This window comes from Saccopteryx leptura, chromosome 3, assembly GCF_036850995.1.
Source record: "Saccopteryx leptura isolate mSacLep1 chromosome 3, mSacLep1_pri_phased_curated, whole genome shotgun sequence".
NCBI lineage: Eukaryota > Metazoa > Chordata > Mammalia > Chiroptera > Emballonuridae > Saccopteryx > Saccopteryx leptura.
The window spans coordinates 87,021,400-87,048,822 of record NC_089505.1 but is presented as its reverse complement, the minus strand read 5'-3'; the positions used below and the strand labels follow the sequence as shown (position 1 = coordinate 87,048,822).

Sequence of the window (27,423 nt, the reverse complement as noted above, 5' to 3'; positions counted from 1 at the left end):
TTTTTGTGGATTCTTTGGGGTTTTCGATGTATAGGATCATATCATCTGCAAAAAGTGATACCTTTACTTCTTCTTTTCCGATATGGATGCCTTTTATTTCTTTGTCTTGTCTGATTGCTCTGGCTAGAACTTCTAGTACCACATTAAATAAGAGTGGAGAGAGTGGACAACCCTGTCTTGTTCCTGATTTAAGGGGGAAAGCCGTCAGTTTAGTGCCATTTAATATGATGTTAGCTGATGGTTTATCATATATGGCCTTTATCACGTTGAGATATTTTCCTTCTATACCCATTTTGTTGAGAGTCTTAAACATAAAATTGTGTTGTATTTTATCGAAAGCCTTTTCTGCGTCTATTGATAAGATCATGTGGTTTTTGTTCTTTGTTTTGTTGATATGGTGTATTACGTTAACCGTTTTACATATGTTGAACCATCCTTGAGATTCTGGGATGAATCCCACTTGATCATGATGTATTATTTTTTTAATATGTTGTTGTATTCGATTTGCTAGTATTTTGTTTAGTATTTTAGCATCTGTATTCATTAGAGATATTGGTCTGTAGTTTTCTTTTTTTGTGCCATCCTTGCCTGGTTTTGGTATGAGGGTTATGTTGGCCTCATAAAATGTGTTTGGAAGTATTGCTTCTTCTTCAATTTTTTGGAAGACTTTGAGTAGAATAGGAACCAAGTCTTCTTTGAATGTTTGATAAAATTCGCTTGTATAGCCGTCAGGGCCTGGACTTTTATTTTTGGGGAGGTTTTTAATGGTTTTTTCTATTTCTTCTTTACTGATAGGTCTGTTTAGGCTTTCTGCTTCTTCTTGACTCAGTCTAGGAAGGTTGTATTGTTCTAGGAATTTATCCATTTCTTCTAGGTTGTTGAATTTAGTGGCATAAAGTTTTTCATAGTATTCTACAATAATTCTTTGTATATCTACGGTGTCCGTGGTGATTTCTCCTCTTTCATTTTGGATTTTGTTTATATGAGTTCTTTCTCTTTTTTCCTTGGTAAGTCTTGCCAAGGGTTTGTCAATTTTGTTGATCTTTTCAAAGAACCAGCTCCTTGTTCTATTAATTTTTTCTATAGTTTTTCTGTTCTCTAATTCATTTATTTCTGCTCTGATTTTTATTATCTCCTTTCTTCGGCTGGTTTTGGGTTGTCTTTGTTCTTCTTTTTCTAGTTCCTTAAGGTGGGAAGTTAAGTGGTTCACTTGGGCTCTCTCTTGTTTGTTCTTATTTGATATTTTTAAACATTACTACACAACAGTGGGGGCCATCTCTTTGATTAGGTTGTTATAGTTACTTCAAATTGCCTGTCATTTGAATGAGTTGGTGTTTGACATACCAAAGATTTTTATATGCAGTTTTCCATTGTTTGAAATTTAAAAATCCTTTTGTCACTGTCCACATTCAGATCTCTTAGCTGTCAAAGCAGTTCCTGAAATTGGGCTATATTTGAGTCTTAGTTTCCATTCATGCTATAACATGTTGCTTCCCTGTCTCTTATGCATGGGACACAGAGCCAATGAAAGCAGCGTGGGGCCTTGGTGTTGGGGCCTCACTGCTCTTGGCTCCCTTGTGTTGTGGAGGGACAGGCCCAAGGGAGACCGCTTGCAGTACTGGCTAGGGGTCCTCGGATGGCTGAGGCATCTTTCATGGCTCTTTGGGCTGTGCTCCACCCAATCTCCTAGGCAGGATCTGGGCACCTGAACCCCGGAGGCTGGCGGTAGGCGTGATCCTGGGCACACCCTAACCAGCAGGGACTATTACCACCTGCCCCTCCCAGAGCACAAGGATTGCAGGTGTCTTTTCCACTCCAAGTGCCATTAAGAACTGGGAGGGCAGAGTCCTGGACTTTCCTCAGGGCCTTCTTATCCCGTGCAGCGGGCCAGGGCACACCCTGTTACCCTGTGGCTATCCTGGGCACTCCTAGGTCAGGGCAGTACCAGTGGACACTAGGGACATACAGGGTACTTTTCCTGGGCGCCTTTTAGTATGTGTGCTGCTGAAGCGAGCACTCCTGGGAGCCTTTGAAGTTGCCCCCACCCCCAGCCCCTTACACAGACCTGGCCACACGAGGACCACTTGGTCACATGCAGATGATGGGCTGGATGGGAAGTCCCCAGAATGTGGCCTCTCAGGAAGGAAATCTCCACTCTGCTGCTGCCCACCAGCGCCTGGCTGGATGGCACTGTGGCTTCCTGCACCCCAGCACAGAGTCCTCCCGCAGGGCCCGGGCCGGGCCGAGGGAGCTCACGTTGTGCTGGGACCTGCCTCTGGAGGTCGCACCCAGTGGACTGGGAGAGGATGTGGGGAGCAGGCAGGTGGCCAGAAGCCCCAGCTATGGGAACTGAGAGTGGCTAGAAGGGAGACCCCTCTCCAGAGCCTGCGCCTCTGGTGGCTTCTGATGGCTGCTGGGCACCTCGAGGCTCTTGGGCTGCAGGTTCGCTCCCTCCCCTCCCCTCCCCCCCTCCACTCCCCTTCCCTTCTCCTCCTCTCCCCTCCCCTCTCCTCCCCTCTGCTCTCCTCTCCTCTCCTCCCCTCCCCTCCCCTCTCCTCTCTGCACAGCCCCCAGGGCAGGCGGCCTTCTTACACAAGCTTGAGACTTGAGTCTAAGTTGGTATGATCTGTGAGGCTAGAGAACAACCAGAAAGTCTTCGCGTTTGAAAGGAAATACCTATGGCCTCGCTCACCTGATCCTGCTCCATGGCCCTTCAGGCAGCCACAGTTGAACCCACCCACCCCACCCCCCGTGGAGGAGCTCCACACTACGTCCCGAGGCCACCGCTGTGCTGAGGGCACCCTGGCACCACCCTGTGCCACCAGCCCTGCCTCACCACTTCCCACACAGACTCTCCATCTTTGGCCAGATACAGAAAGGACCTTTCTCACCTGAGCTGGTGCCTGTGCTGGCCTGGCAGGCTGGCCGACCCTCAGCATGGCATAGCCAGGCTGGGACTGGGCTGACCATTCTGAGCACACTGTCCAGGCCAGAGGCAGTGTCGTCCCTGCCCAGAGGCCGTGGGGAGGCAGAGGCGTGTGCAGCGTGGGTCTGCACAGAGACCCCGGATCAGCATTCCCTGCACCTGCCAGAAGAGGTGGGCTTAGGCGCACTCCCCACGCTCCGGAGGCTGGGCTTTGTCTTGTTTACTGATGGTTCGGCAGCAGCGTTGAGGGAGGGGGGATTGCGCTCTGGGAAGGTGAAGGGGCCAGGGGAACGGGTCATGGGAAGGAAAAGCCAGCACACCTTTAGATGCTGTGTCTCTCTGGGCTGGGCCGGAGACTGAGGGTGGGCAGGAGTCAGGGTGGGTTCAGGGAGGCTGAGTCTGGCATCCTATCAAGTTCTGAGTCTCCACCTACCATTGCCTGTAATGAAGTATAAGATGAAACTTTTGGGAGGTTGTACCACAAGTTTTTGAAATACTGTTGGCACTTGCTTATTAAGTCGGGAATGAAAGTCAGATGGAAGGTTATTCTTACAGTGTCACCAAGAACCCTGAGAGCTTAGCACCATGTGGTGTTTAGTGGCTGCCTGAGGGTAGGGGCAGGCCTTGCTGCAGATACTGGTGTCCCCAGAGGGTAATGTCGTGACCCACTAACAGAGTGGCTAATTAATCCTTGAAAGCCTTCTTCTTTGCCAGCTGGAATCTGTTTTGAGACCAGTTTTCCTTACAAGTTCCAGGTCTAAGCTGACAGTCAGCCCTGTGACCGCATGAACGCTGGGTGTGAGCATTGTCCTACCGATCCACCGTGGAAATCTGTCTGTCCCCTGGCCTAATCCGTCTCCTTTGCAATTCCAGAGCCGAACACAGTCAGCTACAGCCAGTCCAGCTTGATCCATCTGGTGGGGCCCTCGGACTGCACGCTGCATGGCTTTGTGCACGGAGGTGAGTGTCAGGGTCACTGCTGTCCTCCCACTCGCCAGCCCTGTCAGTCCCTGGGAGCCAGGCTGCTTTCTGACTCAGTTTAGCCTTCTGTGTTCAAGGAAGTCTTAAGAGGTTGCATAATAAATTACTGAAATACTGTGATGCTGGATTTGAACATTGGAAATGAAAGTCCAGTCAAAGACTGTCCTGACAGAGGGTGTCACGTACTCTGGGGAGCTTATGACCATGAGGTGTTTAGTGGCTGCTGGTGGGTTAGGGCAAGGCCTTTGAGGGGACCAGTGTCCTCAGGGAGTGATGTCATGACCACCTAACAGAGTGGCTAATTAAAACCATTTTTGCTGCTGATGTTTGCATTAAAGTTTTCCCTTCATCACATTCCAGTGCAAGTAACACAGGCCTTGGCGTCCCCAGCTCGGCAAACACGGCTGGAACACAGAAGACTTAGCTAGGAGTTACTGGCGGGACACTTTTTACTTTAATAGTGTGTAATTATTTTTTTGTGACTTAGGGGAATTTAGGTAGCATATCAAGCCATAAATTAATGAATATTATCATCACAGATGAGATCAAAGTAAACTTTAAAAAATAAGCTGATTTAAAGAAAAACACAAGGGAAATGTTGTTAGTGAGACAGATTGTCAAAGCTGTGGCGGCAGCGTGAGTAATGGACGCGTGGGCTGTGTTGCACTGGGCGCCGAGCTGTCCCTTGTTCCCCGGGCACAACGGGCTCCAGGGTCTCACATAGACTGAAAGAGGCACTTAGCAGAAGCTTGTTCCACAAATGCAAGGCGCATGTCACGTTCTGGTTGAGAAGTTTGGGGCGATGGTCCCTGGGCCTATTAGGATCAGAGAATAGAACCTAATGTGAGAGATAGTTTTAAAGTTCTTTTTTTTTTTTTTTAACACATCCTCTTTTGTCTATTTCCTTTTTTTAATTTCATTATTGTTTTCCTTTTTCAACTCCATGCTTGCTGCAGTGCCCTGAGATCCCATTAACTTGGGTCCCACCCGAGGAAGGCTCTGTTTATAGCAAACAGTACTTTGCAGGCCCATGAGTACTGTGACGTCAGTGTCTTTCCGCCCTCAGAACAGCACAGCTTATGCAGCTGTGTCTCATAAGCTTGCCTGTTCCTCTTTTTCACCAGCCCTTGTCTCCACCCCAAGCCTCACCATCAGAAGCCCCGACTTCCGTAACCGCAGAGAACTGTCCCTGAGCTCACAGAGTTCCGTCTACCTGATAATTATGAAACACCATGCTAGTTCATGAAATGTGGCATCTCCGCCATTGCCACCTACTTGGGTCCACACTCCACGCTGTCTTTCTGCCTCACGTGCGGAGGCTGCAGAGCAGGGCATGAGAGCCAGCTGGCCCCTGGACGGGGTGCCTCATGGAGTCATGCTCACGTGGGGAGCGTTTGGTACAGGCACATTTTTGTATGTGTAAGATGTGTGTCCAGTGACAATTTTAGCAGGGATTTTGTGCCCACAATAAAAAAAAACTAGTAATTTTACCCAACCCCATCATCTCTCCCAGTGCCTAGTAATTCTGCAGGCATGAAGGAGGGAGCGTACCTGCGTGGGAACTGGGAATATGGGTCCTGGGTTTTTAACCAGGAGAATACTGTCAACAGGAATGGGATTGAAACTCAGTTAAATGAAAGTCTTCTCTAAACTTGAATTTAGTAGATGCCAATTGCGGGAGAAAACAGTAAACCGAGGTGTATGCTGGTTTGGCTTTTTTTCAGTAATTCTGGGCTATATGTGTGCTTTTGGTCAACTGCTCCCGTGCCCCATTTTCTGTGGTTTTCACATATGGGATAGTCATGATCTTGAGCTCTATCTCCTACCCTGCCACTCACACACACACACACCACACACACCAAACACATACCACATACACCACACCATACACATACACCACACTCTCAGATCTTGGCAACAGTAAATGGCTGGGAATCACAAATACCAGCCTGGCTTTTGGCTTCTGGGTCCCGAGTGAATCGGGCAGGATTCTCCTTCCTCCCCTTGAAAGAGCTGGGATCTCAGCCCAGAAAAGTCCCATTTTTCCTCTGCGCTCCCCTCCCCCACTGTTGGTTATATGGCCAGAAGGGGCACGTGGGGGATACATATCGGGGTATTTAGGTACGTGCAATAGCCAAGACCTTATCAGTTCACCCAGACACCTGTCCTTGATGGAAAACAGTAAGAGTAAGTCACCGGTGCCTCCTGCATGTGATCAGACACATGCTAGCGGGCGTGCGGAGGGCCTGCCACTGCACTCAGGAGCAGGGCAAGGGTGCCCACTCTCTCGCTTGCTAACACCGTTTTGGAGATTTTAGCTATGGCACTTGAATAAGAGGAAGAATTGCGAGGCACAGGAATTGGCGAACAAGAAGCACAGCTGTCTGTCTTTGCACATGGTACAGTAACAGACCCGGAGAGCCGAGATCCGGCGGTAAAAATAACTCACGTAACAAAGGGCTTCAGTGAGGTCCCAGCACAGAAAGTGAGTAGTACTTAGGAAAAGCTCACCTGAAGTAGGAAAATGACTTCATTGTTTCTGTTGGCAGGTCAAAGGTGTTTTTATCTCTCAAATTCTAACTAGATCATGACACATTGCTTTTGGGTAACTTGGTAAGAAGATGGGGTTTGCTTTTGTGTCTGTTTGTCTGACTCATCTTTTTTTTTTTAAGATTTTTTATTCATTATAGAGAGAGGAGAGAGAGAGAGAGAGAGAGAGAGAGAGAGAAGGGGGGAGGAGCAGGAAGCATAAACTCCCATATGTGCCTTGAACAGGCAAGCCCAGGGCTTTGAACCGGCAACCTCAGCGTTTCCAGGTTGACGCTTTATCCACTGCGCCACCACAGGTCAGGCTGACTCATCTTCTTAAAGGTCTTGTTCTTGTTCTTGGTTCCTGAGAGGCTCTGTGCTCTGATGTCCTTCCTCTGGGACCTGCCTTGCCTGGCCCTCTGTTGGCTGTTTGCGTGAGGGCTGGGACAGTCCTTGCCCGCGGCCAGGCAGATGACAGAGGATACGTGCTCCCCAAGTCCCAGCGGCAGTGGCCAGCCCTGGGTGTCCGAGGCTTCCTGGGGATGAGCCCGGGATGAACAGCGGGTGTTCTCAACAGGAATTCCTCACTTCCGAACTTTCCGCAGCCTGAGTCTTTCTTAAACACTTTTTTATTTTAAAATTACTTTAACCAAAGTATTCTGTGGAGATGGTGCAGATGGTGTTTGACAAAACACAGCTGCCCCTCGTCCTCCCTTGGCTCCGGCCACGCCACTTCGCAGCCTTAGTTGCTGCCACCGGCGTGGGCTCGCCGCCCCACAGCAGCTCCTGGTTCTGTTGTGTCAGCATGGCTGTGCTGTGCCAAGTCCTACTCAGACCACGTGGCTCCAGCTTTGTTCTGCAGGGCCCCTGTCCCCGCACTTCTCATACTGTCCCAGCCTGCTGGCTCACCCTCCAGGTGGCTGTGGTGCCAGCCTGTCCCCACGGAGACCCGCCTCGCCTTCCTCTGGGTAGGGTCGCTCTGCCTGCTCCCACAGGCTCCACGCTGTTCTCCTGAGGCACCTCACCAGGGCCGCCGGCCCTGACTTGTCCTCGAGGGCTTCCTGTGAAAGGCACTGGATTAACTGTGACGAAGGCCCAGTGGCTATGCTGAGATGAGTATTGTGGCCAGCGCGATGCCACAGCTGTGAGGTCCAGAGACGATTTTGCAGCTCTCTGGAGTTGGGGGCCCAGGGTGTCCTGCCGTCCCTGGGATCTGCCCTCTGTGTGCTGCACAATGAGATGTCCCTGTGTCAGGGCTGCAGTCTCAAAGCTAGTAGATGGCACCCCAGCAAAAGCTCAGCCGCGCTGTGCTCTTCCCTGTGGGGCCCGTCAAGACCACATGGCCACATCAGCTCGCAGGGTGGTCTAGGCATGTGGACGCATGTCTGCTGCACCTGGCGTTCCTGTAGGAGAGAAGTGAGCGAGCTGTTCTCTGTCGTGGGCACAGGGCAGTGTTTCTGAACTTGTGTGTGTGAAACGCTTCCTGGCTGGCCTGGCATTCTCCCGCAGGACGGGGAGCCTCTGCCCTATTGTCTTCCAGAGCCCGAGGTTCTGGGTGGTTCTGGTGATCCGGGAGTCAGAGAAACATGGCTAGAATGTATATTTGTCTCAACAAATACAGTGACCATGTCCTCGCACCCCATTCCCTTGGCCTCGGCTGCGTGGGCACCACTGACTGCCACCACTGCAGTCCCCCTGGTTTCCTGCCCCACGCTCTCTGAAACCACGGTCCCCAGCCTGCGGTGGCGTCAGAGCAGCCAGTGGCACAGGGGCTGGGCTCAGGCATGTGCATGCTGACAGGCTTCCCTGCTGGTTCTCCCCGCCGCCGGGGAGGGTGTCCAGGTGGGTTTCCTGAGTCCGAGTGTTCCTCTCACCCGCCCCTGAGTGTACCTGTCCCCCCAGTGCCTGTCCTGGGTTTTTTCCTCCCCATGAGTCACCCAGTTCTGTGGCTTCTGTGACCTCCATGACACCAACGTGTGTATATCTGCTCAGGCATCTCCCTGAGCTCTGGTGGCCATGGGCACTGGCCTGGGACGTGGCCAGTAGACCCGACCTTTCCCTTGATTTTCTCACTCACCATTTTCTCACAGCTTGTGAAGCCATTTGTGAATAAATAGTATCACCTTGAATTTGCACTGCGCCCTGGGGGACAATGCAGTACCGCCAGGGAGCATTTCACACACCCAGCTTACCTTCCCCGGGCCTCAGTTTCCTTTTAGGGGCCGGGTTGGGGGTTAAGTGAGATGACACTGGCACATAGGATGCACTTAATAACCGTCTGCTGTTTTTATAGTTTTTGTTTTATTTGCTCTCCTGGTGTTGTTATCACAGGTACAGAGAAAGATGCAGAGAGAGGTCTGCACAGAGAGCTCATGGTGCCTTATGTCCCAGGGGCGTTTACAAACAGGAGAGGGCTTTCATTGTAAATTCCCCAAAGGGGGCCCTAGCGAGCCCAAACATCCATAGCAAGAGCAGCCTCTGAGAAGTTTGGACGCTTCTCCAGATAACTCCTGGTCAAAATGCAAAATCTAGACTTCCAAATTTTCCAGAAAACACTGAAAACTTCCTACTAAAATTGGGGTATGGCTATAGATGTTCTCAGAGAAAAAGTGGGTAACTTGGAGCTTGTGTTACTTAAAAAGAAGAGTTAAAAATACCTAAAAATGTTGAAACTGGAAAAAGAATAATGAACTCCACCCACAGGAAGGAGTGGGAGGAGCAGGAAGTGGCCTGTGTTCATGCCTTCAGACCCAACCCCTGGCCCCCCAGGTGTGGAGCCTCCCGGTCATACAATCTGTGCATTTTGAGCCGTGGGAGCCCTTTCCATCCCTGCCCCCTGCCGAGTCCTGGGCCCCCACCCATGGAGTCTCTGCTCCCTGACCCCCAGAGCCAATTGGTTTGGACACCACAGGCCTCCCTGCTGCCTCCGGGATGCAATGCAGTATCGTGGCTCATGGCTCCCTTAATTCACCCTGTGACTTTGTTTCCCTAAATGTGCCTCTGGCTTTTCTATTGCTGCTGCTCCGCCTAACTCCTGTCTGTTCACAGTGCTTCTCAGAGACTCCTCTCCCTCGGCCAAGGCCACCTCCCCACCTTCCTTGTGACCCATTATTGTTCCTCTTATACATTTTGGCCTGTTTGCATCTTTCTTTTCTTTTCTTTTTTTTTTTTTTTTTTTTTGTATTTTTCTGAAGTGAGAAGTGGAGAGGCAGTCAGACAGACTCCTGCATGCGCCCGACCAGGATCCACCCGGCATGTCCACCAGGGGGTGATGCTCAGCCCATCTGGGGCGTTGCTCCGTCACAACCAGAGCCATTCTAGCGCCTGAGACAGAGGCTATGGAGCCATCCTCAGTGCCCGGATGGAGCCTTGGCTATGGGAGGGGAAGAGAAGGACAGAGAGAAAGGAGAGAGGGAAGAGTGGAGAAGCAGATGGGCGCTTCTGTGTGCCCTGACGGGGAATCGAACCCGGGACCTCTACATGCTGCGCCGTCACTCTACTGCTGTGCCAGCCAGCCAGGGCCGGCCTTTCTATGTCTTAAGATAATGGCAGTGTCAGGCTCATTTTTCAGAGACCATGGTCCTGCTGTCCTTAAGGAGCTCAGTGTCCACTGAGTGAAAGGAAGGAATTTTTGGAAAGATGACTTCTTGAGTTAGTGCTGCCGGATGGCTGCGTCCCAAGCTGCTGGGAGCTTTTCTGTGAGAGCCATGGGCGCGTGGCTCCTTGTCCTTCATTGAGCTGCTGGGCGGGGCCTTGCCTGCTCAGTGGAGGGGCCGAGCCCCAGGCTCTGGTGCCCTGTGGAGAACCTGCGCCACCCTGCCAGAATGTGATGTGAGGGGACAGGGATCCCTACATTGGAATGCTTCTGCCTGCAGAACCAGATCAAGGCCTGGTTCATTGGAACCATGCCTGCACCCTACTCCTGGTCACACCAGGGCAACGCATGACCACACGGCACAGTGAGTCATGAGTGTTGACCAGCATGAGTCTTTTCAGAAAATAAGAGCCCGGAATGTGTTGTTGCCTATCCTGAGCTTTCAGGAGTCTAAAGTCAGTCTGTACAGTTAGGACCCCTCGCGCTGGTGGTCTGGGGGTGTCTGGGAAGGTGCTGGCTGTGCTGGGGCTGGTTGCTAGGGCAGCTTTGCTGACCCTGCAGGGTGCTCAGCTGTGCGTGTCACCTGCATTGGGGGAGAATAACGGGATAGTGACCACTGCTTGGGTCACTGGGACAGTTGTCACATGTGTCTAGGCAGACACAGCCCCAGGGGCAGCACCAGGAGGCCCGTCTTCCTGCCCCCGCCCCACCTTTGCCTCTGCCCCTCCATTCCACTTTGGGTTCAGCACCTTGGACAGCTGTCTGCTCGCTGACCTGGCCCTGCTCTCGCCTTGGAACCTGGGCAGACACGTCCCCCTGTCAGGTTTCCTCTGGCGTTTCTGAGGCAGTGGGCACCTAGCCCTCCTCCCAGCCTCCTTCCAAGGCCTCCCCAGCAATCCTCACCTTTCCGTCCCACATCAGGCGCCTGGGAGCCCGTCCTCGCACCCACAGACCCTCTGCTCCGTGACTCCTGGGGTCTCCCGCTGCCCGAGGCGGTGGGTGGCTCCTCAGGACCTCTGTGGGCATGGTGGGTGCACTGTCCCAGTTTGATGTCAGACACAAGGTGTCTGACTTCCTGAGCCCATTCCTCCCAGTGTGCCCCCTCAGTGGCCGCCCTGCCATGCCACCTGGCTGCTGAGCCAGAGTTGCCACAGTCTGGTCCCCTCTTGAGAACCTCCCACCTTAGCCCCCAGTGTTTTGGCCTCTCCCTTCATAGCAAACCGGACTCTGGGCTCTCACCTGCACGGGACTCTGGGTCTGCCCATTGCACTGAAACGGCCTCTGACCTGTCTCCCAACCTCCCTGAAGGCCTATGTGCAGCGGCCTGGCCGGGCCTTCCAGAGCAGAGGTAAGGTCAGGCCCAGGCTGCACAAGCCCCCGCAGCGGCTCCCATCCTGCTGCAATGGAAGCATGTCTCTCACTGGTGCCGTTTCTTCCCGTGCAAGGCCCCGTGGAGCTTGTCTCCGTGTGCCTCCGCTGCCCGTCACCCCTCCGCCCTCTCCTGTTGCTCCCGGGGCCCCGAGGGCACTACCCCTTGGGCTTTGCACTTGCCATGTCCTCTGCCTGGTTGCCGTCCCCCAGACGACTGTGTGCTTGCCTCTTTTTCTTCAGGTGTCTGGAGAGAAGGTGGCTTTCCTGACCACCCTGGACACAACAGACCCCCGCCATGTCCCTGACCCGCATGCCTGTGTCCCCAGGCACCAGTCACTCCCTGGCGGACATCCCTTCTGTTGGCTTGCTGCCCCCACTGGCGTGGAGGCTGGCGGGGTGGGGGCTTGGGTCTCTGCTCTCAGCTTCCCTGGCAACAGGGCCTGTCTCTGAGCAGACATGCGGGGTGCAGAATGGGACTGGACAGAGGGAGACAGGCCCTGTATGAGAAGGAGGACTGCAGAACCATGACGGGTCAGCACAAGGTACGCCGCCACCCAGAACAGTGAGCGAGGCTGTGCACGTGCTGAGGCCTGGGGACACATGACGGCAGCTCCTCCCTCAGGGACTGCTCACCGAGCCCCTCCCGTGTTCCGACAGCTGGGACACAGCAGAGTGTGACTCATGTGCATGGCTGCCTAGGGGCCCCAAGGCAGGGGACGGCCCAGCCTTGCCAGGACTTGATGGCAGGGGAAGCAGGAAGAAACCGTAGGCCCTGGGGGAGGGAGGCAGGTGGCCCATCAGCAGAGATGCCCGATGTCCGAAGCAGAGGACATCTGGGAACTAGGTGCAGGAGGAGGCCTCCCACCCAGAGCCTGTGGCTTGGTTTTGGCGGCCAGTTGTGGAAAAGCTGTAGTGTGAGCTTGGAGGAGTGATTTCACCAGAAAACACAGAGTGAGGCCCAACCCTCCTGTGCAGGTCCGTGACCTCACTCAGCACTCCCGTGTGGGCAGCGCGCCAGGCCCTACTGGGAGAGGGAGACAAAGGGATGAGCAAGGCAGCGCTCCTGCTGTGAGGAGCTTCTGGCCTTGCGGAGTCACCGGTTAGGCATCAGATGCTGGCTCGAAGCTGAGTGGCCGGTGGCAGCCACACATCTGCCAGTTCTCGCTTTCTAAGAATCTCTGCTTTTGAAAACGTCATTCTCTGCAGCTAACTCTCCAAAGACCAACTTCATATCCATCTAGATAGGTCCAGGGGGCCGGTCGGAGTTGGGGGTCTAGTGATAACCCTGGAACCTCGCCCCTCTGTCCTGCCCTCACTGGTGTGAGATTTGAGCTCCGCTGACCTGACCCAGGAGCTGGTGTCCTTCTGCCCACACTGGTCCTCTCAGCAGCCTCTTCCGCTGGGGGACATGTGGCTCTGGACCCCTGCTGGCCAGTGGTCCTCCCTCTGCTGGAAATTCAAAGCACTTTGCTCCACCGGGTCAGCCATGTAGCATGAGGACATCCTTCTATACAAATGTGCTGAGAGATCTTTTGGTTTTGGTGCCATATTTTCTTTCAACTTTATTTATTGATTTGAGGGAGAGAAATATCAGTTTGTTGCTCCATCCATCCGTGCACTCATTGGTTGATTCTTCTATGTATGCTGACTGGGGGCTGAACCTACAACCTTGGTGTTATTTGGATGACGCTTGAACCGAGCCACCTGGCTAGGGTGTTTTTGGCGCCCTATTAATTTGCTTTTGCTTCCACTTTAGCTGGGATCATTAGGGACACACATGGCAGATGTCCCCTAACAGTATCTTTCCTCTTATAAACGTGCAATTCTTTTTTTTCTTTTTTTTCTTTTTTTTGTATTTTTCCGAAGTTGGAAACGGGGAGGCAGTCAGACAGACTCCCGCATGCGCCCGACCGGGATCCACCCGGCACGCCCACCAGGGGACGATGCTCTGCCCATCTTGGGGCGTTGCTTTGCCGCAACCAGAGCCATTCTAGCACCTGAGGCAGAGGCCACAGAGCCATCCCCAGCGCCCGGGCAAACTTTGCTCCAATGGAGCCTTGGCTGCGGGAGGGGAAGAGAGAGACAGAGAGGAAGGAGAGGGGGAGGGGTGGAGGAGCAGATGGGTGCTTCTCCTGTGTGCCCTGGCCGGGAATCGAACCCGGACTCCCGCACGCCAGGCCGACGCTCTACCACTGAGCCAACCAGCCAGGGCCATAAACGTGCAATTCTTAAATATCACCTTTCACCCAACTTCAGCCTCAACTCCCTTGAGGAAACTGATACCCACTGGAATGGTTCTTGGCTTTCAAAGATGTGGCCTTGACCTGGTGTGGCTGAGGCCACAACCCCCCAGAGCTGGGGTGGGCAGGGCCTTCCGCACACTGCTGCCGGCTTTCCCAGGCTCCGTGCCGCTGGAGACGGACTTGTGTGCCCTGCTCTCCCTGCCGCCTTGCTTAGGAAAGCGCCAATGGTCCTACAGCAGTGGGCGGGTGAGGTTGTGACTCTTCTCAGTTCCTTAGATAGAATGTGAATCCCCTGCCTGTGCTGCTGACACATGGAGCCGCTGTCCTGCTGTGCCAGATGCCTTCGCCAGAGTGCCCCTGTTGACATTTGGATGTTAGAAACCCATTATTTTTACTACACTGTGCATTAATTGCCAAAACTAATCTGTAGTAATTACCGTAACTACTCTCCCTCTGCCCTCGGTCCTGGTTCACAGAGACACTCGCAGCTACATTTGGAACCTGGAGAGGAGAAGCCACAGTGTCTTGGGAGACTGTTGCTCACCTGGCTCTTAGAATAACCCCTCCCTTGTAATTACCAAGGGGTGCTCTTTAAAATAAGATGAACTTATTATCGTTTTCTTTTTTTTTTTTTTAATTTTTTTAAATTTATTTATTCATTTTAGAGAGGAGAGGGAGAGAGAGAGAGAGAAAGAGAGAGAGAGAGAGAGAGAGAGAGAGAGAGAAGGGGGGAGGAGCTGGAAGCATCAACTCCCATATGTGCCTTGACCAGGCAAGCCCAGGGTTTCGAACCGGCGACCTCAGCATATTATCGTTTTCTTAATATAGGAGGCTGCCACCCACACTCCGTTGCTTGGAATTAAATATGGAAATGGGGGCATCTCAGATCACCACCCACAGCGCAGCCAGCACATTGGGCTCTGGGCTGCTAGCGGCTGCTCTGGGTCCGCGGGCAGCCCCGGCGGCGGCTAGCCAGGGACATAGAATTAGGCCTCTGTTTTAAGCCAGTCAACATGTCAACACTTAAAACAGAAAAATCTGTAAGCACTTAGATGTTGGGTTCAAAAGTATCCTTAGTGCCCGATATTTATCTACATATGTGTCAGCGGCCAACTAAGTCTTTCCTTCATGTGACTTCTGAAATGAATGCGGGACCCAATAACGGAAGGGCCTGCAGCGTCGCTGTCCTAGTTCCCATGGTGAGTCCCAGCCGCTCACAGCAATGACTGTGATCTGTCAGTTACCATTCCTTGGTCAGTGGCACCTGTTGTACCTGAATGGAAAGAAATTGATGTGGTTTTTCTGTAAGAACCCGGAAAGGGGTATTTTGGGGAAAACTTAGGTAGTTGACTTTTTTTTTTTTTTTTTTTTTGGTATTTTTCTGAAGTGAGAAGCAGCGAGGCAGAGAGACAGACTCCCAAATACATCCAACCGGGATCCACCCGGCACGCCCACTAGGGGGCGATGCTCTGCCCATCTGAGGCATTGCTCCATTGCAGCCAGAGCTATTCTAGTGCCTGAGGTGGAGGCCATGGAGCCATCCTCAGCACCCGGGCCAACTTTGCTCCAATGGAGCCTTGGCTGTGGGAGGGGAAGAGAGAGACAGAGAGGAAGGAGAGAGGGAAGGGTGAAGAAGCAGATGGGTACTTCTCCTATGTGCCCTGACCAGGAATCGAACCCAGGACTCCCACATGCTGGGCCGATGGTCTACCACTGAGCCAACCAGCCAGGGCCAGGTAGTTGACATTTTTAATTAAAGTATAAAAAGTAAAGAGCTAGATGGTGACTCCCAGGGTCAAAGAGGGCTGGTGGCTCCCTCTGGCAAGACGCAGGGCCCAGGTGGCAGACTTAGGAGGAAACCAGGCACAAACCAGGCAGGTGGGTTTACACTTTCATTTTGAACAAAACATACTTTTCTCACTTGATGCCTTTATTGCAATACATTGTGTCACAGTCACACATACTTATTTTATGATAATCCCTACAGATGTTGTGATGAGATGAGGTTATGTGGATTTTAGTTAATATTGTTCTGCAGGGGCCGTTTGAACTGTGGCTTTCTCTTAGCAACAGGCAACGAGACTGTCAGAAGCAGCCCCAGCCACTGACAGGTGCGGGCTTGCTTCTCACTGGGAAGTGGGGAGAACAGCTAGAAATCAACATGTTTATGATCATCCTGGTTTTAGGAGATCAGTTCTAAGTCCGTGATGGCGAACCTATGACACACGTGTCAGCACTGACACGCGTAGCCATTATTGACACATGGCTGTATGTGGCCGCATACCAGAGAAGTATGGGGCCGCATGCTGAGAAGGATGTTTCATCCTCGGCTCCTGCACAGCCAGGTGTAGTAGCCGAGAATAAAGCATTTGCTATAGTGTAGACACTCTGTGCCAGAGGTCTGTAGGCCAAAACAACAGAACTCTGGCACAGAGCATCTAGTTCTGGGACTTCTGGTTAGGCTGTTTTTCTCAAAGTGACACACCACCTGAGATATGCTCGTTTTTTTGGAGAATTTTGACACACTAAGCTCAAAAGATTGCCCATCACTGTTCTAAGTAGTCACCAGAATTCACTCTGTGCACAGAACCCCAAAGGACCATGGGGATCCTTTCCTGTGTCCAGGTTCACTGTAGCGACACTGAGATGTCTGTTGTTTGTGACAGCACCCGTCCAGGCGGCCAGGAGCCACCGCCGCTCCCCGCGAGGCCCGCTCCCTGGCAGAGACTCCCGCTGCCGTCTCTGAAACCCAGCAGCCCTCAGACTCCACAGCGCTCGGGCCTCCCTTTCCCAGGCTGGCACTGGAGTTTGCCATGTACTGAGCCCAAAAGTTTGCCTTGCTGTCACGTCTCCTGATGCCACCGTGGCTTCCTTGGGAGATGAATGGAAGTAGGCTAGCCAGTCCAGTGGGGACAAACCCCGGAGCCCCTGTGTCCTGCAGGGTGTGTGCTGGCATTCCTGCCACTCTCGTCACACACAGCTGTTCCCAACGGCTGGGATCACCCCCGATGTTGTCCGAGAGTCCCCGTGCTCAGTCCCTGCCAGTCCCTTTCCCCGACACTGGGGTTCATCTCAGGTTTGCAGTCACCCAGCCCCTCCTCCGCCACAGCTCACCGCTGGCTGTCAGGCTCAGGACGGGGCTCTCTGTAGATGTCACCACCCACAGACATAGCAGGATAATTTTGAATTTCAGTTTTGTTTTCTGACAAGTCGTCTAGATCACCCAGCTCTGGGTTTCTGTGGATTGGATAAGCAGCCTTTTCTTGGCTCACCTTCACTGCACCAGACTGTTGCCTAAATACAGGCCCAACAGCTGGCTGTAGGAGCTGCTTCCTGGGGCTGGCTGCTGGGGAGGGGGGGTCTGCTGATTGAGCTCCCTCCTTCCTCTCTTTCTCCCTTCCTCAGCAATCCTTTCCTGAGTTTTGTATGCCAGGTTTGGAATTGGGCACGGACATAAGGACAGTAAGGCATGTACCCACCTGGCGCCTGCTTCCATGTCACACGAGATGCAGGTAGCCTAGGGTCCCGGGCCAGGGCTGACGGGGCGTCTGGCATCAGCACGCCCAGTTGCTCACGCCCTCCCCGTGGCAACCCTGGGCACAGAGCCCGTGCTGCTGTTGTACACTCTGGGTCCTGCAGTGTCATTTTTTACAGGGACAGAGAGTGAGTCAGAGAGAGGGATAGACAGGGACAGACAGACAGGAATGGAGAGAGATGAGAAGCATCAATCATCAGTTTTTCCTTGCGAGATCTTAGTTGTTCATTGATTGCTTTCTCACATGTGCCTTGACCGCGGGTCTTTAGCAGACCGAGCAACCCCCTGCTGGAGCCAGCAACCTTGGGTCCAAGCTGGTGAGCTTTTGCTCAAACTAGATGAGTCTGAGCTCAAGCTGGCAACCTCGGGGTCTCGAACCTGGGTCCTCTGCATCCCAGTCTGACGCTCTATCCACTGCACCACCGCCTGGTCAGGCTGCAGTGTCATTTTAACAGTAAAGTCCCTGTGGAATCTCTGCCAGCGTTTGGGATAAATGGGGCACAACCGCAGTGAAGGAGCTGATTCTGACCTCTCTCCTTTGTTCCTCTTTTAACAGTGTCTGCCTTTCAGGGATGCAGGGAAGGGGTAATTGTACTTTCTGCATTGTAGACATTACTTCTAATTTAAACTGTTCCTTTTCACACACACCCTCCTTACCCTCCTCCTGCCCAAGTGAGACCCTCCGAGTTGATGGCACCGCCCAGTGGCCCGAGCTGGCAGCGCTGGGGCCACGGCCTCCCACCCTACACACTGACTGTGCAGCCCCTCCCCCCACCTCCCGCTGTGATCCTGAACTCCCTTTTCCATAATCATACTGTAGTGAGGAATGCCACTTGGAGCCCCACTCTCGCCGGTCCTGCATGGAGAGGTAATGCTGTGTGACCTCTGGTGCCCTGTGATCATGGGCTGGTCCCCACTCTACCCCAAGTGAATTCTGTGCCCTTGGACATGTGCCTCTCTGTGCCTCCTGTTCCTGCTTTGACAGATGGGGACAGTGATAGTGCCTGCTCCATAGGGATTCTGTCACGGAGGGGTTCGCATTCATTTATTCACCCTGCGTCCTGTATTTGTCCCGATCCCAACCTGAGTGGATATGTGGCATACATCAGAGAATGACGAAGCCCCCTCCCTCCAGGGGCTGACGGACCTTGGCGAGTCTCAGTGTGTGACCAGTGCCTCCCGGGCCCTCAGTAAACGCCGGTGGCTGTCCCTGCTCCCAGGGGCATCACTGCTTCTCTGGTCGCAGGCTAGGGGCTTAACTGGCAGGCCCCTTGCTGTGGGTGGACAGGGCAGGGGCCTCATGCTGGGCTCCGGCGAGGCTGCCCGTGTCCAGGTCTAATAACTGTTTAACGCAACAGAGACTCCTTACAGAGCATATTGGGACCCCATGTCTTGGCCCTTAGAGCACTGAGCTGCTTAAAGCCAGTTGTCACATTGCCCTGCCTAGCTGCCTCAGCCTGTGTGGCCCCCGGCCTCTGTCACCTGTGCCCCTTTCCTTCTAAAAGATCAGTTTCCCCAGCGTTTCATTTACACTGTCTCTACATTGACTGTGAGCCTTGTTAGTAATTTGAAGAGTGGGGACGCTGGCCCCTTCCCACCCAGGCTGAGCAGGATGGTCCCCTCCCTCCCTCCCGGGCTGAGCAGGATGTACCCTCCCGCCCGGCTGAACACACTTTCACATGGCAAGTCCCGACTATTCTGAGTCTGCACTCCATCTGGGTCATGTCCCGTTGTCACCAGTTAGCAAGATCTTCCTTAAGAAAACACCATGGTAATAAATGCATAATATTTTTTTTTACCAAGAACACTAATTTTTAAAAACATTTTTTTATTCTAGAACTGCTCAAATATACAGACAAGTGGGGAAAGGACAGTGGCCCTCCCTGTCTCCCCCGTTCTTCTGCGTGAAGCCCTGGCCCGGGGCAGCGGGAGCTTCTGTTCTTCTTTGTTGTACTGTATTTTGTTTTCCTCACAGTAGAGAGAGTTTTCAATTATCCAGTGCCTAAAAATTGGTGGATTCCTTATAACCATGCAGATTCCAGACTGGTAGCTCAGGTCCCTCCTCCCTGGGTTGGGGGTGCAGTAGGCAGGGCCCAGCAGCAGCTGTCCTTCAGGAAGTGTCCCTCTAGCCTCCTGGTCACCTGCCTGGCCCCACCTGTTGCGACCAGAGCCACTCTAGCGCCTGGGGCAGAGGCCAAGGAGCCATCCCCAGCGCCCGGGCCATCTTTGCTCCAATGGAGCCTCGGCTGCGGGAGGGGAAGAGAGAGACAGAGAGGAAGGAGAGGGGGAGGGGTGGAGAAGCAGATGGGCGCTTCTCCTGTGTGCCCTGGTCGGGAATCGAACCCAGGACCTCTGCACGCCAGGCTGACGCTCTACCACTGAGCCAACCGGCCAGGGCCAGGACATTGATTTTTAATGCAATCAGAGTTACAGTACCATCCCCACAGTCAGTGTTAGAACGCTGCCGCAACCCTACAGAGAAGCTCCGTGCCCCCAAGCAGCCGCGCCCCACTACCCCTGACCCCGGCCCCTGGCAGCCACCAGTCTGCTTTCTGTGTCTGGAGTTGTTGGTCCTGGATGTCTCACGCACTGAAACCGTACCATGCCGGTCTCCATGTCTGACTCGCTCCCAGCACAATGTTTTCAGGGCTCACACGTGTCACAGCATGGTGGCCCTTTGTTTCTTTTTATTGCCCTGTGATGTTCCATTGTGTGGACGGGTCATGTCTCTTTGTCCATCAGTTGATGGACATTTGGGTTGTTACCGCTTTCTGGCTGTTGTGAGTGATGCTGTCATGAAACCGTGTGCACGTGTGTGTGCATTATCACCCTTCTTGGGTGTGCACCCAGGAGCAGCAGTGCCTGTTGTGAAGCTGCCACCTGCTTCCACAGTGGCTGCAGCTGCTCCACTCCCATCCCCACCGGCAGGGTCCAAAGGCCCTGATTCCACTGCCTTCTTTCCCACACTCAGGTGTGCAACACCCAGGGGGTATTGTAATGTGACTGCCGTAGCAGGGTAAAATCTCTGTGGAGGTTAGGGAGAAAGACTGTCATTGTGTTAGTGGCCTAGAACATCAGCTGAGGTCAACTTCAAAAGCTCCCGAGAAGGCCCAGTTGACATCAGCTTCAGTGGTCCCAGCCCGCGCGCCCCAATCCCGCCCCGCCCTGCGCGCCCCCAGCGCTGTGCGGCTGCTGGTGGGTGTTTACCCTGCTTGTTTCTGGGATGGGAAACCGTCTCGCCTCCCCCATGTCGAACCTGCCACATGCCTCTTTTATGCACAGGTGTCACCATGAAGCTCATGGACGAAGTGGCTGGGATCGTGGCCGCACGTCACTGCAAGACCAACGTAGTCACAGCTTCCGTGGATGCCATTAACTTTCATGACAAGATCAGAAAAGGTAACGGAACTCTGCCGACAGGGGGAGGGGCTGCCTATGACTGCTTGGGTCCCTCCTACCATTTGCTTGTGGTCCACACCCAGAGGCCCGGCATTGACCCATTTGGCTTGAGAAACAGGAAGCCAGAGTCGTGCCCTGTCTGGACAAGCACCGAGCCCAGGATTTGTTCATCCGATTTTTCAATCTGATATAAGTTCTCACTCCAATGCGATTGGAGCCTTTATCTTGCTAAAAAATGGCATAAACTCATCATCTTAAAATGCCCCCCGAATGGAGTGAGCGGCCCGGCAGAGGGCCTGTGCTCACAGTAGCTGTGACCATTGCCTGCAGATCTCAGGGTGCACGCTCCCAGTCCGGGAGGAGTGGGGAATCTGCGGTGTGGGTCGCAGCAGGGTCAGTGCAGGAGAGCCCCCTGCCCGCAGCCCTCAGCCGCCCCGCCCACTCTGCCTGGGCAGGGCTGGGTTTGCTCATTTTTCTGACATAGAAATGCGGTCCTGGTGACCAGGGCTGGAGATGGAGCTTGTGTATCTCGATACATTTCCTCTGTGACCTGTGCGGGCCCAGGTGCTCCCACTCATCTCAGATCACTGCTGCTTTGAAGATGTAAAGCGAGTGTCCTCTCCTGACATGGGGCCGTTTCTGTCATGTTGTGTCTTCTGAGAGGAGGCCCTGTGCCCCTGAAAAGTAGCACCTCACTGGGGTGCAGGGTGGTGTCAGGGCTATGGGAGCCCGGTGTTGATTCTGAAGAAGCCTCGCTGTGGAAACGGCACATTGGAAAAAGCTGTCAGACCAGACTGGTCCCTGGCCACAGGAGGTGACAGAGTAGAAGAAAGGCAGGCCTGATGCTCCCGCCACCAGCCCCAAGGAGCACGTCTGAGTGGAGCGGTGCATCCAGATCCGCAGGGGCCGCACCAACCCCTAGGGCGCTGCCGGTCCCACTGAGGCTGCCTGGCCCTGCTGTTCCCCCCACTGCAGGCCACACCTGGCAGCAGCATCCCCTGAGTACTGGCCGTGAAGCACCCTGAAACTGAGGGCGGAGGGTTCCCTCACCTCTCTGGCGTCACTGAAAGCTGGTGAAGCTTCCTTACTTACCCAGGTTAGATTTGGGTGCTTCTGCGGTCAGGAGAAGGACGTCTGCAGCCCCGGTCCCCTCTGCTTTGCAGGTCTCCCGGGGACGTGGGCCACAGTGTTGCTATAGAATCTGCCCTGAACGAGTGGCTCTTGTCCATCTTGGCTCATCCTTCCTGGCCATGGGCATTGTGTGCGGTGCTGGTGTGAACTTGGGGAAGGGTGCCAGGCCTGTGTCTTTCTAGGGCAGCTCCCTGGGTAAATCTCGGTGACCAGGGCTGCCCTGTCAAATACGCTTCACAGCCCACAGTGGAAAAGGCACCAACTTCCCATGGGCCTGCCCTGTGCAGCAGCTCCCCAGCCTCTGAGGTCTCCTGGGCAGGAACAGAAGTCTCCTGGTGCCGCTGGTCAGCAGCTGCGCTCTGTCCTCCCCCGAGGCTCCCAGAGATGCAAAGCCGGCCTCGGTTACAAGTGCAGAGCCCCTTACAAAGCCCCGATTGCGCCCTCCCTCCTCAACCACCAAAATGAACTCTCAAGGGAGGTGGAGGTGGCAGGAGATGCGTGGCTGCCTGGGGTCGGTGGAGATCGTGAGTTTCAGGGAGACCGTGACCTCAAGCTGGAGGAGAGTGCTCCATCTGGGGATTGATTTAGCAATCTAGACCACATGGGCACCCGATGCAGGGCTCTGCTTCACAGACACCCCCCCCCCCATTTCTGGGAGCCTACTCTCGTTCCCTGACGCAGAGAGGGGCCTTCACGCCCAGAAGCCCATTTCTGGCAGACATCCCCCTGTGACGGGCTCCCTTTGGGCGGTGAAGGGTGAGGGCTGCCCCCACGGAGAGGGGTCCCTGCCTTGGCCTGTGTTTGGCTGGTCTGTTTTCTCAGGTGATGTCTTGTTTGCTGTGTGAAGGGATTTGGGCCAAACAACATAACAGTTATGGAACCTGGCCGGTTTCTGGGCCAGTGTCCCCCAGGGGCTGTCAGACACTGTCACACGGTATTTGTTGTTTCCGGAGGACTGTTCCCCAGTGAGGTGTCGGCTCTGCTCTGTGCTGTGGCTCTGGCGATGGTCACGTTCGTGTTCGGGGGCTGAGGTCTCTGTTCCGATAGCACAGGCTTCACCGTCTGCAGAAATGGAATTGTCACATTTTGTCTCCAGTTCCACAGGGCAGAAGCCTCTGCAGGCGCTGTGGCTCCACCTGCTCCCCCCGCCCCCCACGTCCTGTGCTCCTGCCAAGAGCAGGGTGAGCCTGGTGGCCGCTGGTTCCGGAGTCTTGACAACGGGCATGCCCGTGCATTGGAAATGCAGCTTGACATTGCTGGTTGTTGCACTCTTGATTTTCTGATGCGAGTCTGCTGAGATCACGTTAAACCTGCGGGCTGCTCCAGGGCACAGCCTCTGAGCCGCTGAGCCCCTGGGTCCTCTGTCCCTGCCCCCCGTCACGTTCTCTTCTGCTCTACTGTGATGGGGCCGAAAGGGCCAGATCTGCTGCCACTCCGTGGGCTAGGCAGCCGCACTGCTGAGCCCCGGGGACCACTGGCGGGCACGGAGCCCCAGCATACGTGTCCACATGTTAGCAGTGGCAGTTGAATGCTGTGAAGAGTGGGTATGAATGTCCCCAGGCTGCACGACACATGATGACAGACTTAAAACAGCAGGAATTTTCTCTCCCAGCTCTGGAGGCCCAGAGTCCACACTGAAGGTGTCGGGCTGTGCTCCCTCGGAGGGCTGTAGGAGGAGCCTGCCTTGTCTCTACTCCGGGGGCTCCGCGCATCCCTTGGTGTGTGGCCTCCTCACCCCAGCCTCTGCCTCTGACGGCATGTGGCCCTCTCCCTCCTCTCTTCTCTTCCACCTCCCATAAGGACACTTGTCGTAGGGTTTAGAGCCCACCTGGATAACCCAGGAGGATTTACATCTGCAGACCCTTATTTTAAATAAAGTCATATTCTGCAGTTCTCAGTGGATTTATCTTTGAGGATACCATTGAACCCACCACAGATTCCATCCCTCCTCACAGTTGATTCTGTAAAGTCTCCTCTGTGCCTCTTTGCCCACATGGTTGTCAGTCCCTCCCTTGTGAGGACCATCGGTAAACAGGGTGTCACCTGTTTTTTTTTTGTTTTATTTTTGTGGCACTTTAGTTGTTCATTGATTGCTTTCTCATACATGCGTTGACCGGCAGGCTCCAGCCGAGCCAGTGACCCCTTGCTCAAGCCAGCGACCTTGGGCTCAAGCCAGTGACCTTGGACTTTAAGCCAGTGACCTTTGGGCTCAAGCCAGCAAACGTGGTCATGTCTACGATCCCACACTCAAGCTGGTGACCTTGGGGTTTCGAACCTGGAACTTCATCCCAGGTCAACACTCTATCCACTGCACCAGCGCCTGGTCAGGCAGGAGGGTCCAGTTCTGGAAAATGCAGTCCTGCAGCTGAGGTGTGGGGGTAGCCCCAGTACCTGACCACAGAGAGAGCCCCACTAAAGCCATATTCAAAGGCTCTGTGCGTCCCCAGCGTGGGGCCCTGAAGAAGGACCAGTGACTGCATGGCCAGGAGACGAGGTCAGCCCCCAAAGTAAGAAGAGGAAGCAGCAGGGAACCAGGCTTCTCGGTGAGGACAAGGACAGTGTGTGGACCAAGGGACAGCCCCTCTTTCTGTTGGGGCATAGAATTAACTCGTTCCTGAGCCAAGTGTGAAACATAATCTGTATAAGGACTACTTTACGAGGAATGATGAAAGTGTTGGCAGGTGGTCCCGGGCACACACAGGCAGACTGAGTGCCCCCGGGGCTGTGCCCACAGTGCAGCAGCTGTCCACAGCCAGCTCCTGCCTGATGGTGATGGGCAATACACCACCTCGTTTGGGAAGGGCTTGCCTGGTACCCTGGCCACACCCCACCTCTCAGATACACAGCCTTGGAAGGTACCCCTCCCTCCTGCCAACACACATGAGCACCCCTCTCCTGGTCTTCCTGGGATGATGCCCCCAACTCCCCGAGACTGACCTGTCTGTACGGTGTGGAAAGCCCAGACGTTAAGATGCGTTGGCAGCCGCACGTGCCACCTGTGTGTGAGTTCCCTATGGCTGCTGTCATGACTCACCCCTGGTGGCGGGAGGTGACACAGACTCGTTCTCTTAGAGCTGTGGAGGCAGAAGCCGAAAGGTGCACAGCCTGCCTGCTTCCCGAGGCTCCAGGGCAGAATAGTTTTCTTGACTTTTCCAGCTGCTACAGTGCCCGCATACTTTGGCTCCTGGCCCCTTCCTGTAGCCTCTGCCTTTGTCACCCCATCTCCTCTGACTGTGAACTCTGCGTCCCTCTTATAAGGACCCTGTGGTGACATTGGGCCTACCTTGATGATCCAGGGTCATCTCCCCGTCTCGAGGTCTTCAACTTAATCCCATCTGCTAAGTCCACAGGTTCCCTGGATCAGGACCTAGGTGTCTTTGGGGACCATTTTCCTGCCAACCGCAGGTGGTGTCTTGCAGATGGAGTGTGACTCTCTGACTTAGCCATTTCAGCACATTTCACTGGAGAGAGAGCTGGAGTGGATGGGAAGTCAGACCCGGGGTGACTGTTTCAGCAGCTATGAGGCAGGGGACGCTTAGCTCTATCTCCATTCAGCCTCTGGTGACACTTCCTACTCTGAAGTGCTGCCCTTTGGACAGAACCAGCCAAACACCAGGCTGGGGCCTCATCTGTCAGGAAGCAGAGCCCACATCTCTGCATCCTGAGGACATTGTCCTGAAGGTCAGAAAGCAACATTGAGCTTCGGCCACGAAGCTCACACACGAAGGATGTGTGCTGAAGAGGGAGGACTCCGTGCGTCCACCCCACACACCCTGCAGCACTCTGGTGACCTGTGCCCGGGACGGGACGCGCGGCAGCTCTCTGGCGGGGTAGCGGGCTGATGTTTACAACCAGGTGCTCTGGGATGCTGTCCCTGCTAGACCAGCCCTCGCACAGTCTTTAATACTGGTGACCTGTCGTTTCTCTGCTCGTGGCCGGGATGGCTGCCATGGCAGGCCAGATTCAGCCCTGTCCCCCTGACCTGGTGCTCAGAGTCCACTAGGGCCCGGCCCCCTTTTCACCCACGTGCCAGCCGGGTTACAAGCACCTCAGCAGGTGTGCGCTGAGGACACTTTGTCTGTGGTACTGAGTGGTGTTGGGCCCGATGTCACTGACCCTGTGACTTGGAAAATGGACACTGACAGTGAGACCACCAGCCCAGGGGTTCTCACCCGGCACAAGTGTGCTGAGTGCCCTGTGTGGGACGCAGGGCCGGCACCGCCAGGGCGGAGGTGTGGGCGGTCCCAGTGGCGGGCTGGGTACTGGGATGCCAGCGTCACACCGGGCAAGCCCATAACGCTGAAAACTGTGAGCTTGCTTAGTACAGGTCACTGGCTTCAGTTCTGGTTTGTTTGTTGGTTTGTTGGTTTTTAGTTGAGACAAAAGACTGAGGAACTGTTGGGAAAAATCAAAGGGAGAAAATAGGTACTTTTAATATAATGGTTGGGAAGCCTTGGGTGTGGAAACCTAAAGCTGAAATTTTCTTGTTCAGAAGCGATCTCTGCAGACTGTTGAAAATGAGGAACCTTCCAGAAAAAGCTGTGTGTGTTATGTAAGAAATACCAAAGTTACTGCACCGCCCCCCCCCCCCCCCCCCCCCCCGCTTTTTGTAAGCAGGTTCACTGCCATGGCTCTTTTTGGAGATTAAATGCTAAGCTGCTTTTAAAGATTTTATTTATTGATTTTAGAGAGAGGATATAGAGAGAAAGAGGTTCTATTGGGGAGCATCAACTCATAGTAGTTGCTTCCTGTATGTGCCTTGACCAGGTGAGCCCGGGGTTTCAAACCGGAGACCTCAGCATTCCAGGTCAGTGCTTTATCCGCTGCGCCACCACGGGGCAGGCTGCTGTTAAAGTCTGAAATGCTTGGCAACTTCTTAGCCTTGGTAAGAGCAAATTTTTTATTATTCTGTTTGCTTTTCCAAATCCCTGGCATCGTGATGAAATGTGCCCATCTGCTGGGGAGCCAGGGCGCATCTGCCAGCCCTCCTGGGTCCTTCACGGCGGGCAGCTCCACGTGGTTCAGAAACAGAAGTTAGTGATGGTTGAGGAGGCGGGCAGCCGCCACAGATATGCTCCAGCCTCACTCCTGCTTGCTAATTCTGCTCCCTGTCGAATGCCAGGCTCAGATTCAAGTGCTGTGTGATGTGCCCTCACAGCCCAGTGAGACCGGAGTCCCAGTCTCCTGATCCGGACACCACCCTTGGCCCTGAGCGGGACCGCAGTGGAGCCGGGTGGTAGGGCCAGGCAGTTGCTCTGATGTCTTCTCACCCCGGGTGTGAACAATATGGGGTCCACCCAAGGGCCTGGGCTCAACTTCAGCAAGTGATGAGTGCGACCTCACAGGTCCATCTTTGATGCTTGTCCTAGACTGCCCAATGGCAGTTGTGCCCCACGCAGCTGTGCATGAACCTCATGGTTTCCTACAGTGGCCCAAAAGCATTGCTGAGGGTTCTCATAGGCCATGGCATCTAGCCCCAATGGTGGCCATGCCCTGCTCTGTCCCTTTCACTGGCCTCCGCCCAGGGCTCTTCTGCTGAGTTCAGACAGTTCAGTCTCTGCCTGTAGGCTTAAAGTAAGTGAAATCAAATGTGCCTTTTCTCAGTAGCACCCACCACATTTCTGGTGCTCAGTGGGCACACGTGGCCAGTGGCTACTGTGTGGTGCAATGCAGACAACTTTCTACCCCCACAGAGTGTTCTGTTGGGCAGGGT

The 27,423-nt window shown here is 54.1% G+C and overlaps 1 protein-coding gene across 1 annotated transcript in view; it reads left to right on the top strand.

The window, feature by feature from the left end:
• Positions 1 to 27,423, top strand: part of ACOT7 (acyl-CoA thioesterase 7) — a 90,376-nt gene that overhangs the window by 42,537 nt on the left and 20,416 nt on the right. Inside the window, exons 6-7 of the mRNA XM_066372005.1 lie at positions 3,800 to 3,886; positions 20,463 to 20,579. Of these exons, the coding sequence (XP_066228102.1) occupies positions 3,800 to 3,886; positions 20,463 to 20,579 (204 nt within the window). The remainder of the gene's footprint in view (positions 1 to 3,799; positions 3,887 to 20,462; positions 20,580 to 27,423) is intronic.